Source organism: Somniosus microcephalus, chromosome 2 (assembly GCF_052327205.1).
Source record: "Somniosus microcephalus isolate GS21.2 chromosome 2, FLI_Smic_1.0, whole genome shotgun sequence".
Lineage (NCBI taxonomy): Eukaryota > Metazoa > Chordata > Chondrichthyes > Squaliformes > Somniosidae > Somniosus > Somniosus microcephalus.
This window is the reverse complement of record NC_140988.1, coordinates 155,666,849-155,683,835: the sequence shown is the minus strand read 5'-3', so window position 1 is coordinate 155,683,835 and position 16,987 is coordinate 155,666,849. Positions and strand designations below refer to the sequence as shown.

Below are 16,987 nucleotides of genomic sequence, written 5' to 3'. Positions count from 1 at the left end.
ATCTCCTCCCCCAATTCCCTGGGATGCAAGCCATCTGGACCAGGCGACTGATCCACTCTAAGCATACCCAGCCTTTCTAGTACATCCTGTCTATCAATTTTCACCCCTTCCATTGCTTCTATCTTTCCCACTTCTACCAATATTTTGTCGGCATCCACCTCCTTAGTAAACACCGATACAAAGTACTCATTGAGTATTCTAGCCTTGCCCTGTGTGTCTAAGCATATATCACCACCTTTGTCTCTAATAGGCCCCACCCCACTTCTCACTACCAGCTTACTGTTTATATGCCAGTAGAAGATTTTTGGGTTCCCTTTTATGTTAACCGCCATTCTACTCTCATTCTCTCTTTGCCGATCTTATTTTCATCTTCACTTCCCCTCTCAACTTATTGTATTTGGTCTGGTTCTCCCTTGAAGAATTCACCTGACATGCATCATACACCCTCTTTTTGTTTCATCATCTTCTCAATCTCCCTCGTCATCCAAGGAGCCCTTGCTTTGATTCCCTTACCCTTCCCTCTTGTTGGAATGTACCTAGCCTGTAGTTGGAACATCTACTCCTTAAAGATCTCCCATTGTTCCATTACAGATTTTCCTGTCAGTCTTTGGTTCCATTTTACCCTGGCTAGATCCTTTCGCATCCCTTTGAAGTTAGCCCTATTCCAGTTTAGAAATTCCTCTCTAGATTGTTCCTTGCTCCTGTCCATTGCTAATCTAAATCTTATGATATGATCACTCATACCCAAGTGTTCTCCCACAGACACTTGGTCGACCTGGCCCACCTCATTCCCCAGCACCAGATCCAGCAATGCCTCCTTCCTAGTTGGGCCTAGGTGGTTGGACTTTTCTAATTGCAGATGTTCATTGCTTGCCACTTGTCAGATTGAATGTGGATGTTGTTCATGACCTACTGCAGGCTAGCATAGGCTACTTCAATTATCAAAGGAGTTGTAGAACTGAACACAGGAATTGTCAGTGAATCGCCCCACTCCTGACCTTTATGTTGGAGGAAAGGTGGTTGATGAAGCAGCTGAATATCCATGATGATCCATTTTAATAATGCACTGGGTCTGTGATGATTGGCCTCTGACAACCACCTTCTTGCATATTGGGTATGACTCCAGCTACTGGAGCGTTTTTCCCTAAGATCTCAGTTCTGCTAGAACTCCTTGATGCTGTACTCTGTCAATCATTGCCTTGATATTGTCACTCACATCACCACTCTGGCCTTCAGCTCTTCACCACTGGCATTGGGCATGTAAGTGTGGAGTCGAGTGATTCTATCAGAACCCAAGCTAAGCTTTGAGTAGGTGTTGCTTGAGATAACCCTATTGATTACTCCTTCCATAACTTTTCTGATCATTGGGAGGCTGATAGAGTAGTAATTGGCTGGGTGACATTTATCTTTTTTTCTTGTTGAGGAAACATACCTGGGCAATTTGCATATTTCTTGCTAGATGGCAATGTCATGGCTGCACTGGAACAGCTTGACTGGGAGGCAGTTAGTTCCAGTGTGCAGGTCTTCAGCATTACAGCCAGGATCTTGCCAGGGCCGATGGCCTTTGCAGTGTCCAGTACACTGGGCCGCTTAATGTCACATGGACTCCAGCCAATTCAGTTCAACCCTCGTTCAAAAGCATTGAGGTTGCCCTGGCTAAATTTGGCTAATTCAATGCAAGCTAGATTTGAAAATGTGGCTTTCTGCTCTTGTAGCTCAGTTATTCACTGTCCCTATCAGGGGAAGTCGGATTTTTTATAGATCACTTAACACAATGGGCTGGATTTTGTCAATGGGGAGCTTTTGGAGGCGGGACTCCCACTTAAACATAGAAGATAGGAGCAGGAGTAGGCCATTCGGCCCCTCGAGCCTGCTCCGCCATTCAATGAGATCATGGCTGATCGTCCAAATTCAGTACCCTGTTTCTGCCTTCTCTCCATATCCCTTGATCCCTTTAGCCTTAAGAAATATATCCAACTCCTTCTTGAATATATTGAATGAATTGGCCTCTACTGCCGCCTTTGGTAGAGAATTCCACAGGTTCACCACTCTCTGGGTGAAGAAATTCCTCCTTCTCTGTCCTAAATGGCTTACCCCTTATCCTTAGACTGTGACCCCTGGTTCTGGACTCCCCGACCATCGGGAACATCCTTCCAGCGTCTAGTCCTGTTAGAATTTTATAAGTTTCGATGAGATCTCCTCTCATTCTTCTAAACTCCAGCGAGTACAAGCCCAATCGACCCAATCTCTCCTCATACGTCATTCCTGCCATCCCAGGTATCAGTCTGGTGAATCTTCGCTGCACTCCTTCCATGGCAAGAACATCCTTCCTCAGATAAGGCGACCAAAACTGCACACAATACTCCAGATGTGGTCTCACCAAGGCCCTGTACAACTGCAGCAAGACATCCTTGTTCCTGTACTCAAACCCTCTCGCTATGAAGGCCAACATACCATTTGCCTTCTTAACCGCCTGCCGCACCTGCATGCTTACTTTCAACGATTGGTGCACAAGGACGTCCAGGTCTCGTTGCACTTCCCCTTCTCCCAGTCTATTGCCATTCAGATAATAATCTGCCTTCCTGTTTTTAACACCAAAGTGGAGAACCTTGCATTTATCCACGTTATATTGCATCTGCCATGCTTCTGCCCAATCACCCAACCTGTCCAAATCACACTTGTTGGGTTTTAGTCCTGCCTCCATCGACTTGTTCCTGTGACTCTAGGATCTGGTCAGCATGGCGTCTCACGATGTTCTCCCCAACGTCCACTGTGTACATTAGTGGGCCCTGCCGTGTGCATATCGTTCCTGGCTGCCATTTTTCTGTTCGGTAGTCGCGGGCCAAGACTGGTTGCCCTACATTGAAGCTCCTTGTTGGCTTCTCATGGATGTGCTGGAATTGCTTACTCTCAACATCTCTTCGTACGTTTGGTCTGAGCAAATCCAGGCGAGATCTTAACCTTCGGTTAAAGAACATCATGGCTGGGGCCTGGTTGGTGACTGCATGTGTCGCATTCCGGTAGGCGAACAGGAAATTGTCCACCTTGTGCTGCAGCGGAATGTTGTCATTGTACATAGCCTTTATTGCCTTCTTAAAGGTTTGTACGAACCTCTCAGCCAATCCATTTGTGGCTGGATGATACGGGGCGGATGTGTAATGCCTTACCCCATTCTTCTGCATAAACCTCCGGAACCCTTCTTGTCGAGAATGCTGGCAACAGTGAGTCGCCATGTGCTGGCCATCCCTTCACCGTCAAATCATATACCCGAGACAGTGTCGGGTCATTCCGGGTCTCCTTTTCTATACGAGCGTTAGTTACCGGTAGGTATTCAACTATAGTCGAATGAAATATTTCGACAGGATCCACTGCTGGTGCTTCCTCCGCAGTAGGCAGTGGCAGGCGTGATAGCCCATCAGCATTTCCATGCTGTTTCGTGCCCTTATATTCAATCTCATAGTGGTGCGCCCCTAGAAAGAGTGACCATCTTTGTAGTCGTTGCGCAGTCATCACCGGAACGCCCTTCTTCGGATTAAAAATGGAGACAAGAGGCTGGTGGTCAGTCAGCAAGGTGAATTTCTGCCCGTGCAGATAGTGATTGAACTTTTTCACTCCCCACACTAGGCTGAGGGCCTCCCTGTCAATCTGGGCGTAGTTACGCTCGGCTGAGGTTAGTGATTGTGACGCAAAGGCTATTGGCCTCTCTGAGCCGTCTGCGAATTTGTGTGACAGCACCGCTCCAATGCCGTAGGGTGACTCATCACACGCCAACCGAATTGGTAGTGCTGGGTTGAAATGGGCCAATACCTCTTTCGATGTGATTAGTGTTTTGCTCTTCTGGAAAGCTCATTTACATTCGTCACTCCACTCCCATGGCACTCCAGTTTGCAGTAGGGTGTTCAGTGGGTGTAGTATTGTAGACAAATTTGGCAAGAACTTATGGTAGTAATTTACCAGCCCGAGGAACGACCTCAGTTGTGACACGTTTTCCGGTGCTGGAGCCTTGACTACTGCCTCAATCTTTTCTGGGGACTTATGTAACCCCTCTTCATCAATAACGTGGCCACAATACGAGATCTGTTTTCTAAAAAAACTCGCATTTGGGGCGGTTAGCTCGGAGCCCATATTCCTGCAATCTAGGGAGCACCTGCTCCAGGTTGGCAAGGTGATCACTGTCATTTTCGCCCGTGACCAGGATGTCGTCCAAATAACACTGGGTCCCTGGGATCCCTTGCAGGACTTGTTCCATTGCCCTTTGCCAAATAGCCGGAGCTGATGCTACCCCGAATACCAGCCGGTTGTATTGGTAGAGACCTTTATGGGTGTTGATTGTGAGGTATTTTTTTGATGCTTCTTCTACCTCCATTTGCAGATACGCCTGGGCCAGATCAATCTTAGTGAAGCGTTTCCCTCCAGATAGCGAGGCGAAAATATCTTCAATCTGCGGAAGTGGATATTGCACGGTGTGAAGGACTGGGTTCACTGTTACCTTAAAGTCCCCACAGATGCGAACCTTCCTTGGTTCCCCAGGCGTGCTGCTCAATGACTTTTTCATCACAGGAACGCTGGGTGTAGCCCACTCGCTCCAGTCTACCTTGGACAATACTCCTGAACGTTCGAAACTCTCCAGCTCTGCTTCGACAGCTGGGCGGATCACATAAGGTACCGGTCTGGCTGTAAAAAATTTTGGGCTTGCGTTTTCTTCGATTTTAATTGTTGCTGTCATGCCTTTTAGTGTTCCGAGTCCTTGCTGGAACACTTCTTGCGCGTCGGTTAGGATCTTTGACAGTCGCCCAGGTGTGACGTCGTCATCCTTTTTGGCAGCCACAGTCAGTGCTTGTATGGAATGCCAATCCAGCTGTATTTTCCGGATCCATTCACGTCCCAGTAATGGTGGTCCTCCATCTTGCAATACATACAGGTCTAGTTTTGGTGTTTCCTTACCGTTATATATAACGGTCACCCTTATTTTTCCTTTGGGGTAGACTTTTTGCCCCGTGTACGTCTTCAAAATAATTTTTGTGTCTCTCAAGGGTATGTGTGAGAATAGCCGCTCGTAGTCCCGTCGGTTTATGACTGTTAGGGCTGATCCTGTATCCAATTCCATTTTTACCTGGACTCCTATCTTGAGAGTGACCCAAATGGTTCGGTGATCCTCCGTTTTGATCACATTATGTAGTTTCAGACAACTCAGCTCCCTGTTTTCGGAGTCGGTATCACACTTTTGTTCGTCTGAACTATTCTCCGTCACCTTATGTACCTTCTTGTACTTTTCTTTTGGAGATTTCTTATTGCTGGTTTTCTTTCCCGACCTGCAGACTCGTGCTATGTGTCCTACTTTTCCACACTGTCTGCACACTTTGTCTTTGAACCAGCAATCATTGTGGTCGTGTGTTGTTCTGCCGCAGCGATAGCACTTCTCTGTTCCATATGACATTTCGTTTGTGCCATATTCTTGCGGTCTCTGTTGTATCTCTGCAGCGCCCCGTGCTGCTGCTTCATATGATACCGCAATGCTGAAAGCCTTGTCCAGCGTAAGGTCCTTTTCAGATAAAAGCCGTTTCTGGGTTCCTTCACTTTGAAGCCCACACACAAACTTGTCCCTTAAGGTATCTGCCAGTCCCGTTCCAAACTGGCAGTGTTCGATAGTTTGCGCAGTTCTGTTAAATATTCAGCATTGCTTTCATCCTTATGCTGGTTCCGTTTGTGAAACTTGAATCTTTCTGCTATCAGCAGCGGTGTGGGGTTTAAATGTTCCTGTAGTATTGTCACTATGTCTCCAAAACTCTTCCACTGGCTTCGCTGGGGTTACTAGATTTCGTAATAAGCCATACGTCTTTGCACCCATTAAATTTAACAATACCGGCGCTTTCTTGTCATCTGACACCTCATTTGCCTTGCAGTGTACCTCTATTTGTTCGACATATGTAGTCCAATCTTCGACTTCATTGTCAAATGCGGTGATACTGCCACTCTTCGGCATTTTGGGTGTGGTTTAAAATGGCGTCTTCCGCACTTTCCTTCCTCCCCCGCTGCTGCCAACGCCGCTCTCGGCGGTCCTCGTGGCAATGGCGGCGCCCTGTAGGTTTCACGCACTTCTCCTGCACTGCTGCCAACGCCGCTCTCGGCAGTCCTCGTGGCAATGGCGGCACCGCCTCGCGGGTTTCTGCGCGTCTCTCTCCCTCTCCTCGACGCTGCTCGGCCCCTGAACACCGGCTGCGCCCTGTGCGCTCTGCCCTCTCTCTCTCTCTCTCTCTCTCTCTCTCTCTCTCTCTCTCTCTCTCCCGTTGATGCTGCTCGGCCCTTTGCTGTGCCGCTCGGTCGGGCTCTAGCCCGCCGCTGTCCGGGAAAGGTCTGCGCACTACTTGTTGCCAGCCCGTTTCGCTGGACCGCCGCGACTGGAAAGCCAAGCCTGGCTCTCAACAACCTCCCCCGCAATTCTCGAGCCTCTGCTGGATGACTGGGCGGTTGCCCATGGTCGACGCCAGTGTCTCTGGCCTTGAGCTCCAATCTACTGGTCTCCAGGAACAAATCCCTGGGAGGTGATGCAGAGTTGCAGGTAGGATCGAATTTGCCTCGTCGCCAATGTTGTGTCCGTCAGTAGTAAGACACAGACTGCAGGAGAACGGTACAACAGGTGTTTACTCAACGTGGCTCACTCTGGAACTGAACTGTACAGATTACTACTCAGTGCTATATACAGGTGTGGTCACTGCCAGTACTACAGTATACATGAGCTGTAAAAAGTCGTTCCCCCCTTATAAAGGTATATACATTACAAGAGGCCGAGGTCAGACTGGGAGTGGAGCGGAGAATTAAAGTGACAGACAGCCAGAAGCTCAGGGTCACGCCTACGGATTGCTTCCAAATGTTCCCTCCCACTAGCGAGTACATTTTCTCTGCTTGTCAGCTACCTTCAATGCACAGCAGTACCTGCCAAATCAGGATTTCACTGTGGAGAATTGAACATAGAAGTTCATATTTCTTTTAATTAAAATAACATCTTGTTAACGAGAGTTTTCTAAAACTGATGTTTCAAATTAGTGTTCCTATTAGACTGTACCATTAAATCTATTCTTTGTTGCTTTAACAATAGAATACAGATATAAATGCAACAAAGGTTCACTAGATTGATTCCTGGGATGAGGGGATTGTCCCATGAGTAGATTGGGCCTATACACTCTGGAATTTAGAAGAATGAGAGGTGATCTCATTGAAACATATAAGATTCTGAGGGGGATTGACCGGGTAGATGCTGAGAGGATGTTTCCCCTGGCTGGGGAGTCTAGAACTAGGGGGCATAGTCTCAGGGTAAGGGGTCGGCCATTTAAGACTGAGGTGAGGAGGAATTTCTTCACGCAGAGAATTGTGAATCTTTGGAATTCTCTACCATAAAGGGCTGTGAATGCTGAGTCATTGAGTATATTTACGGCTGAGATCGATAGATTTTTGGACTTTAGGGGAATCAAGGGATATGGGAATTGGGCAGGAAAGTGGAGTTGAGGTCAAAGATCAGCCATGATCTTATTGAGTGGGCTCGAGGGGCTGTATGCAATGTTCCCTTTAATTTTTTTTTGGGTGCGCAGCCCCTTTAATGGGCATTCAAATTCCTATGCATACGCGGGTTTACCTATTGTAAAGCCGGCAAGCAGCCTGCGTGGGAGCGCAAGACAGCTGCGCAGCTTAAAGGAAACATTGGCTGTATGGCCTACTCCTGCTCCTAATTCTTGTCATCTTATATTCTTGTGTCCTTCTGTTTTAAAGATTTGCCCCATCTATGTTGCTAGCCTTTGTCACTTGTTCATATCTTTTTGCAGGAAGTACAGCTGAGGAATGGTACGGTTGCCTTTGAGACTTGGAAAAATCCACCTGCTCCAATTTACATGCAATTTTACTTCTTCAATGTCACAAACCCCGATGAGGTGCTAAATGGAAAAAAACCTTTTCTTGAGGAGAAAGGCCCTTACACTTACAGGTATGTTCAACTGAAGCTACTTTAATGTGTTAGTGTACCTTTCATATTTTTGGAGAGATTCTGGTGTGTTTTTTTACTGCTATGTTGCTGCCATAGACCATGTATAGTGTGCGCCATTGTGGACTCCGTCCAATGCATTCAATCTCCTGTAAGCTGCATTAGTTTTTCTGTGCAAGCCAACCTGGTCCAACAACTTCAAAAAAAGTTGATGAAGCCCCAAAAGCTGACCACTCAAAAACAGCCTTGATTTTATAAGCCTGTGACATGCGAAAACTAATTTAAGATGTAGGTATACACAACATTCCATCATTTGTTATTGGAGGGAAGGGAAACAATATACGCTCGTGAAATCCTGAAGGGAGAAATGCAAATGTTGAAGGCACAACATTGATGGGACTATTCCATGGGGAGACTGGGGAACACTACGTTAAATGTTTCCATTTTAAATATTGTGCATTCTGGTTCATTTTAAGCACTTCACAATGTTCTCTTTTTATGTTTTAATGATCAAAGTGACATTTTGGATTTTTCAATAGTGCAACCTTCACCAAAAGTCCATCGTCACTTTCCAACATCTCCCTTACTTTACTCTCCTCCACTCTGCCACCCCCCAGCCCAGTTTGGAGGCACTCCAACTCTTCTGGTCACTGCTCAGAGACCTCCTCCTACCCACTCCTGCCTCTGCTACTGCTAAGGGAGGTGATTTGGGCAACTGCATGCTGCAGGCAAGAGCTCTTATTCTTGGGAAAATTCTCATCCATAGTACACAGCAGCCAGAATCACTTCCATTAGCTGCAGTACTGAGGGGAGGGTCCCAGAATTTTGTCAGCAAAGGCTAACAGGCAGACTGTGACCACAGAACACTGGCTGGCAGTAAAAAATGTAGAGAGTTGGCATTTATGTTTCTCTCTCTCTCCCTCAGTCAAACAGTGAAAACTCCTACATCTACATCTTAACTGTCCCTGCAATAACATTTACATGGTGCTAATGTTCCTATCGCCTGTATCTGCACTTTGCCATTGAACCTCTTCCTAGCCAGAGTTTTCACTCGGTTCTCTTTTTCTTAAATTAACTGCTTCATTTTTATTCTCCAACTTCTGGAAATTAGAACAATAAGGCATGATTGAATTTAATACACGTGCTGAAAGGCAAGACTTCGGTGTTGCAGTACAAAAGTGTTTTTTTGTTTTTGTTTTAACCTAAATCAAAATAGTGTTGGTGATAATCTGGCAACCTGATTTGCAGTTTTTTTGTTTTCTTACTGACATCAACTTGTTGCAGTATAATTGGGTTTAGTTTTAGAAGCAGTCACTTCATGACTCATGCCTTTAACAAAAGCCTACCCCTCGGATCTCGTGGTACTTGCTCAGCAGGAAAAATATTTATTGTGATAGTTGATACTTTGCAAGTTCTTGCGTTAACTTAATTTCCCCTTTTCCTCCCACTCTACAGTGAGTGCATACATGTGGGTCATAGTGTTGTCTGTCATGAGTGAACACTAACTTGTCAACTGTTAAAAGCCTCCTCCAGGTCTAACAAAGCTTTCTTTATGAATATACTTCCTCTTGATAGTTTTTTTCAGTACTTATCTTTATATATTTAATATGCCATGCCTAAGAATAACTTCAAAATACTTCTTGGCAGATTGAATTTTAAGCTCAAGTATGTAGGGTTGGAACGGGAGTCTGCCACCTAGGGTGTTGTTGGCTGTGTCAAGTAGCAACATGAAGCTGCTCCAAATAACTTTAGTGAGGAGACCCTTCCAGACCCCTCTGCTGTCAGACTGTTTGCTTGACACCCAGTCTGAGTTTACAATTCCTCCAGCTAAACATGGCTGAGGGAGGAGTGGAGTTTGTGGTGGGAGATGATGATGGATTCAGTCTTCCCGCTGACTCCATCATCCTGCCAATGGTCTTTGGTTGGACCAGGCTGTTAGCTACCTCCCTGGTCAACCTCAATGGACCAGGCTGTTAGCTACCTCCCTGGTCAACCTCAATGGACCAGGCTGTTAGCTACCTCCCTGGTCAACCTCAATGGACCAGGCTGTTAGCTACCTCCCTGGTCAACCTCAATGGACCAGGCTGTTAGCTACCTCCCTGGTCAACCTCAATGGACCAGGCTGTTAGCTACCTCCCTGGTCAACCTCAATGGACCAGGCTGTTAGCTACCTCCCTGGTCAACCTCAATGGACCAGGCTGTTAGCTACCTCCCTGGTCAACCTCAATGGACCAGGCTGTTAGCTACCTCCCTGGTCAACCTCAAGTTGAGCTTCTGACTCTATATCCTCTCCATCACCAAGACCGCTCACTTCCACCTCCGTAGCATCACCTGTGCCCACCCCACCTCAACCCATCTGTCGCTGAGACCCTCTTAAATGCCTTTTGTTACCTCCAGACTTGATTTTAGTCCAATGCTCTCCCTGCCCATCACCCTCCCACACCACCATGAAGTCCCCCTCATCCAAAACTCTGCCTCCAAAATCTTTACACCACCCTTGCTCTCTGTCTCCAATGCCTCATGTAAAATTGTTCTCCATGTTTTTAAATCCCTCTGTGGTTTTTCCTTGCCCCCTCCCCAACTTTCTCTAGCTCTAGAACCCCTCCCTGAAACTGTTCCTCTGACTCCTAGCCTCTTGTGCCTCCCACCAGTAATTAGGAAACGCTGCATTTTTCCCCCCCCTTCCCTAATCAAGGGCATTCAGGCCAATTTTGGCTCCCTTGCTGCTGCCCTGGATGAAATAGGCTAATTTGGTATAGACCAGGGATTAAAGTGTCAGTTTAGATCAGTTGGTAATACTGAGTCAAAGTTGGGAGTTCAAGCCCTGCTCCAGGACATAATCTAGGCTGACACTTCACTGCAGAACTGAGCATTGTTGGACGTACACTCTGTCACACAAGACACTAAACTTAGATCCTATATGCCTGTTCAGGTGGCCATAAGAGATCTTTGGCACATTTTATGAAGCAGGAACTCTCCCAGTTCCAACATTCATCCCACAACCAACGCTACCGCAACAGATTAACTGGGCATTTATTTCATGGCTGTCTGTGGAAAATTATCTGTTGTGTTTGCCTACTAAACAGTGACTGAACTTCAAAAATAATTAATTGGCCGTGAAGTGCTTTGCGGGGTCCAGAAATCGTGAAAGGCAATATCTGAATACAATTTTTTTGCCTCCCTCCCTGGTCAGTATTGCTCAAGCACTGGCTGACTAAACCTACTGAGGCATCAAGACAGACGGAATGGGCTTTGGGTGGGAGTGGGGTGGGGCGGGCTTGTATGTGCTTGAGTAGTTAGCCATGTTTTCTGAGCCTTAATTAGTTCCCTTAATAGTAACTAGCTTTGGCTTAATCTTTCAGGGAGTATAAACCTAAAGAAAATGTGACATTTGTGGATGATGGCAAGGTGGTGTCTGCTATGACCTCAAAGACCTATGTGTTTGTTCCTGAGTTGTCTACAGGAGATCCTGAAACTGACTTGATTCGGACAGTAAATATTCCAGTTGTGGTGAGTTGCTGGCATTTTTTTTTTTTTTTTCAAACTCAATTTTTAACAAACATCCTAAGGCACAGTCAGATTAATCTTGCAAGTATTTGAGATCAACTTTGAAGTTTGAGCTGCTTCTGATTTTTAAGGGACTTTGGAACCAGAAAGTGTTTTAGAAAGAACCTCCTGATTTTGGTGATGGAATTTCAGATTATCGAAAGGGAGGGATTTTCTCATCAGCACCATGTAGAATGTCTGAGGTGCATTGCACCTGAGGAGGGAGCTGCCCCAAATGACCCGGGAACTCCAGGCTGGATCTGTGTGTTTTATATTTTTTTAAAAGGTTAGAAATTGGGAACTGTGGCTGTGCTCTGAACTTTTGACATCGGGGCTTTCTGATGGAGTTCAGTAGTCAGATGGCTACCAAGTGCTTGAAATTGTCCCAAGAGGGTGTAAGCTACTTGCTTCATCCTTGCCCCTAGAACCCCTGTGGATCCTGCAGTTGGCCTGAGGTTGGGACAAGGTTGGGAGTAGGCCTTAGAGCTAATTGCTCATGAGCCCTGCTGTGCTGAAGTACCCATTGAGCAGATCTGTTGGACAAAGAGGTGGGAGGCTGGAAACACCCCCTCCCACCTCATTAGAATAGCAATGTTGGGTCTGTGCCTCCTGCAAATGCAGACTTGGTTACATAAGTAGAGGGTGCACCAGGCAATCCTGGGGTGGTGCAATAGGGAGGGGAAGGGGAGGGACCTGACATAACAGATCTCTCCTTTTTGTTCTCTTGCCCTGCACCTGGGGAATGTCTTCCCCACCAACCATCACAAGGTGCAAGGCAGTGGAACATCTATCCTATTATGTATTTAGCTATATAAAGAGAAAATTATTTTCTAAGTCAGCTATATATGAAAGCTGGAAATTATTTTCATTTTAGCTTATGCTTTAATTGATTTGCATGTATTTTTTTTGGTAAATAGACTGTTATGAATATAGCCAGATATTCCAGTCACTGGATTTTACTGACTGAAGCTCTGTTAATGTACGAAAAAGAAGGTCTGTTTACAACACGAACAGTACATGAGTTTCTTTGGGGTTATGAAGATCCAGTACTCGCATTCATTCATCGCTTCCAAAGTGACATTGATGAGTACTTTGGACTCTATCATAAGGTAAGCGTTCTTGTACATAAACTCTGACTGCTGGGCACTGTAACTGCTGGGAATCTCCAATCAAAACTGAAAATGCACAGCAATCCAGTCAACGTTTTGAAAAGGAAAGACTGGGAACTGTTCAAATCCAGTTCTGATGAAGGGTCTAACTCAGTGTTGGCCATCTTTCCCTTCAGATGCTGACTATGGTCTGTTTCCCCCCCCCCCCACCCCTTAATGTAGGGTGTCTCAGTGTCTGTTTGCTTGGTACTGCCAACTTAACTGGCATTTTTGGAAGCCTCGCAGCGCGTTCCAAATAACTCTTGGATAGCCCCTATGTGCTGAAAGCAGCTTTAACATAAATAATATACATCTGGCTTAATACAGGACTTCCAGGATTTCCCTGGATTCTTGTGTAGGAAAACAGCATTTAAAAATTGATTTTGCAGCAGAACTGGGAACACAAATTAAAAGAATCAACAGTTTTGCATTGTCCACCTTTGTGTGTGGGGAGGGGGGCGGGGAAGAAAGAAGGATTCCCTGCCTTTGCAATACTTATTTCTTGAATGTAATAGAATGAATCTGAATTCAAGAAAGATTGGCAATGCACACACTTGAATGTAGCATTTTTTAAAAATGATTAAAAATAAATTTACCCCCAATTATTCCTTAGCCAATGAGTATTTTTAAGCCAAGTGTGTTTTCCCATGGGACTGACCAGATGAGTCTGTACATTCCTATGTTTTAGATACCATGATTACATAGGACATACGGTACATAAACAGGCCATTCGGCCCAACCAGTCCATGCCGGCATTTATGTTCCACTCAAGCCTCCTCCCGACTTTCCTCATCTAAATCTATCAGCATAATCCTTTATTCCCTTTTCCCGCATATGCTTGTCTAGCCTCCCCTTAAATGCATCTATACTATTCGCTTCAACCGCTCCCTGTGGTAGCGAGATCCACATTCTCACCTCTCTTTAGTATTTCAATAATTGATTTAGTATTTCAATAATTGATTTTGTGTGGAGAGGGGGGAAATAAATGACTAAAGTTTTGAAATTTGAATTTTTTGCATTTTGAAAGGCTTCTAACGTGCGGGTCAGGTGACCTATTTTCTTTGTGTGCTAGGTTGCTTTACAGTAATTCTTTGTAATGCATCGTTGTGTTTTTAGATGAATGGGACAGCTGACGGTGATTATAGTTTTCTCACGGGGCAAGAAAACTATAAAGATTTTACTAGAATCATTGAATGGAGGGGTAATAAGTAAGTATTTTTTTTTTTTTAGGTTTTTAATGTTTAATTGGAAACCTGTTATTTTAATAATGACCAAACCAAAAAAAAGTTGCTAATCTGGAAACTTTAAACTAGGGTCGAGTTTTACCTACTCCATTTACAGTAGAATATTCAGTGCTACCGATGTGAAGTAGGTAGTGGGGTAATGTACAGAATTATCAATTAAATTCTTTGATCATAATGAATTGTAATGTACAGATCAGTTTTGTAAAAGTAGAATTTCTAGTGCATTTCATGCACATTGGTGGTTGTTTTTATTACAGCTCTAATGCAGACTTTTTTTCCCGCTAAATTTTTTTTCTCTTGTTTTCTCTTCTCTTACCTCCCCTCCCCAACAAAAAAATATCTTTAGGTCATTGGATTGGTGGACAACAGATACGTGCAATATGATCAATGGTACTGATGGTACTTCCTTCCACCCATTAATAACCAAAAATGAAACCCTTCTCTTCTTTTCTTCCGATCTTTGCCGGTAAGAATAGGTTGATTTTTGTGTGTTGCATTCCACCAAATCACTTTCATGGTTTGTTACACCCAACTAGCTAGGAGTACTGGTAAATATGCAAAGCTGATATCAACAACAACTTGCATTTATATAGCGCCTTTTAACATGTTAAAACATCCCGAGGGGCTTCACCAGAGTGTAATCAAACAGATATTGACACCGAGCCAAAGGAGGAGATATTGGGATGGGTGACGAAAAGCTTGGTCAAAGAGGTAGGTTTTAAGGAGCGTATTAAAAGGAGGAAAGAGAGGCGGAGAGGTTTAGGGAGGGAATTCCAGAGCTTAGGGCCTACACAGCTGAAGACACAGCCTCCAATGGTGCGGCAAAGGGTATGGCGTATGCACAAGTGGTCAGAATTGGAGGAACGCTGAGCTCTCGAGGGTTGTAGGACTGGAGGAGGATATAGAAATAGGGAGGGGTGCGGCCATAGAGGGATTTGAACAGGTTTCTTTTTCTCTTGCATATTTGTCACTTTCTCTCCCTCATTTTCCCTTTTCTGTACCCCCTCTCTTCCCACATATTGCTTGTGAATACCATGATAAAGTACAAAAGAAAATCTGACACACCAAGCTGAAGCCACCTTTCCCTCCAGTTTCCCCACCACAGGATCTCTGTAAAAGAATCTATGGCTCCTCCTGGTGCAAAGAAAGCTGAAGTTGACCAGTGTTGCAGCAGCACCAATAACCAATCTCTTAATTCATCAGGTACTCACCATGGCAGAGTGCAGCCAATCTGCTGCTCACCTGCTTTGCCTCAGTGTCTAACACTCACACTCCAGCTGATGGATTGAGGGCCACCTTTATCCTCCGAATGCTGATATCCTGTTGCCAACCTCAGCCACTCTTGTGGACCTTTCATTTGTGCCGGCAGGAATGGCGGCAATTTAAAAGAAAAATAAAACCTTTTTTAACTTTCAAAGCACTGTCAGCTGGAAAGGGACACTGCTGGGAAAGCTCTTCCTTCAAAATGAAGTTTTTCGCTCACTTTTTAGCCACTGGTGCATCCCACCAAGAAGAGGTCTGCACAACTTGAACTGTTGCTTTGCCGTATCTGTCTCCATTTTACTACTTTTAAGAACATGTTAAAATATTTTCTGTTTTCAAACTTGTATGCTTTAATATATTTTAGTATATTGATTTGATAATGCGCCGTGAGGGAACGTTTTACTTCGTTAAAGGCGCTATATAAATGCAAATTGTTGTTTATACTTTCTGACCACTTTAACGAGGAACATGTCTTGCTCATTGGTATGGGGGAAGGCGAACAGGAAGGAGTATTTTCCAATACATTGACTTTGAACTAAACTGGCCTTGGGCACATTTGGAAATGTGTGCAATTCTGGATGATTGCCAATCCGTTAGGAAAGCAAGAGTTTGATTATTCATGTAGCTTGTACTTCAGGTCCTTTGGAATTATATTACAATTTTACCTGAGTGCATTTATTGTCTGGGTTCCCTGATTGATTGTCTCGGATATTCATGGGCCCGGAATTTGTGGTCCTGATGACGGCAAGTTTGCCGTCATTCCGCCTTTGAAACTGACCGCAACTTCAGGATTTGGCACGTGCTCAGCCTAACGCGGAAATCCTGCAGTTGCAGTCTGTCATTCACTGCTCATCCACAGGCTGCACTGTGCCCCCGCCTCCCCAGAGCCGGCTCATCCACAGGCTGCACTGTGCCCCCGCCTCTCCAGAGCCGGCTCATCCACAGGCTGCACTGTGCCCCCGCCTCTCCAGAGCCGGCTCATCCACAGGCTGCACTGTGCCCCCGCCTCCCCAGAGCCGGCTCATCCACAGGCTGCACTGTGCCCCCGCCTCCCCAGAGCCGGCTCATCCACAGGCTGCACTGTGCCCCCGCCTCCCCAGAGCCGGCTCACCCACAGGCTGCACTGTGCCCCCGCCTCCCCAGAGCCGGCTCATCCACAGGCTGCACTGTGCCCCCGCCTCTCCAGAGCCGGCTCACCCACAGGCTGCACTGTGCCCCCGCCTCCCCAGAGCCGGCTCATCCACAGGCTGCACTGTGCCCCCGCCTCCCCAGAGCCGGCAATCAGTGAAATCTCTCAAACAGTGGAAACTGCCGAAAACTTTGGCTCTGCTGTGGTAATACTGCTGTTAAATACCCCATTTAAAAGTTAAACCCAAAGGGATTAGGTGTAACTGGGGTTTTAACTGCGTATTGACTGCTGAACAAACATTATGGCCCTGCAAAACTAATTTTAATTTTGTGGAGTGTCAAATTTATTCCTCCTTTTTAATAAAATTAAGCAACTTAAAATGTTAATATTTTTAAAGTTTGTTCATCTTTATTTCAAGTTTGTCTTTTCCCCGTGTGAGAGCCCCAATCTTTGTTTTGCTCTCTCTAACATTTAAAAAAAGTTAGAATCAAAGGAGCTTACCCACTTCCTGGTTCGCTGTCTGAGAATTCTGCGTTTTGATTGGCTGCTTAGACAGCTTGTTGACGTTGCAGCTGCTCTTCGCTGGGAATCCCTGTTAATTGCCGTTGATTTCAATTGCGTGTCGGAAAAGCCGAACCTTTCGACCGAAGTCGCGAGATCTTTGTGTGAAGCTTACGTCGGGACC

At 45.5% G+C, this 16,987-nt stretch overlaps 1 protein-coding gene across 2 annotated transcripts in view; it reads left to right on the top strand.

Annotated features, from left to right (window-relative positions):
• scarb2c (scavenger receptor class B, member 2c) overlaps positions 1-16,987 on the top strand; it is a 95,426-nt gene that overhangs the window by 30,547 nt on the left and 47,892 nt on the right. For both annotated transcript variants that reach the window (XM_085964247.1, XM_085964240.1), the window contains exons 2-6: positions 7,818-7,975; positions 11,335-11,482; positions 12,436-12,627; positions 13,783-13,874; positions 14,257-14,376. In XM_085964247.1, the coding sequence (XP_085820373.1) occupies positions 7,884-7,975; positions 11,335-11,482; positions 12,436-12,627; positions 13,783-13,874; positions 14,257-14,376 (644 nt within the window). In that variant the 5' untranslated portion in view covers positions 7,818-7,883. The remainder of the gene's footprint in view (positions 1-7,817; positions 7,976-11,334; positions 11,483-12,435; positions 12,628-13,782; positions 13,875-14,256; positions 14,377-16,987) is intronic.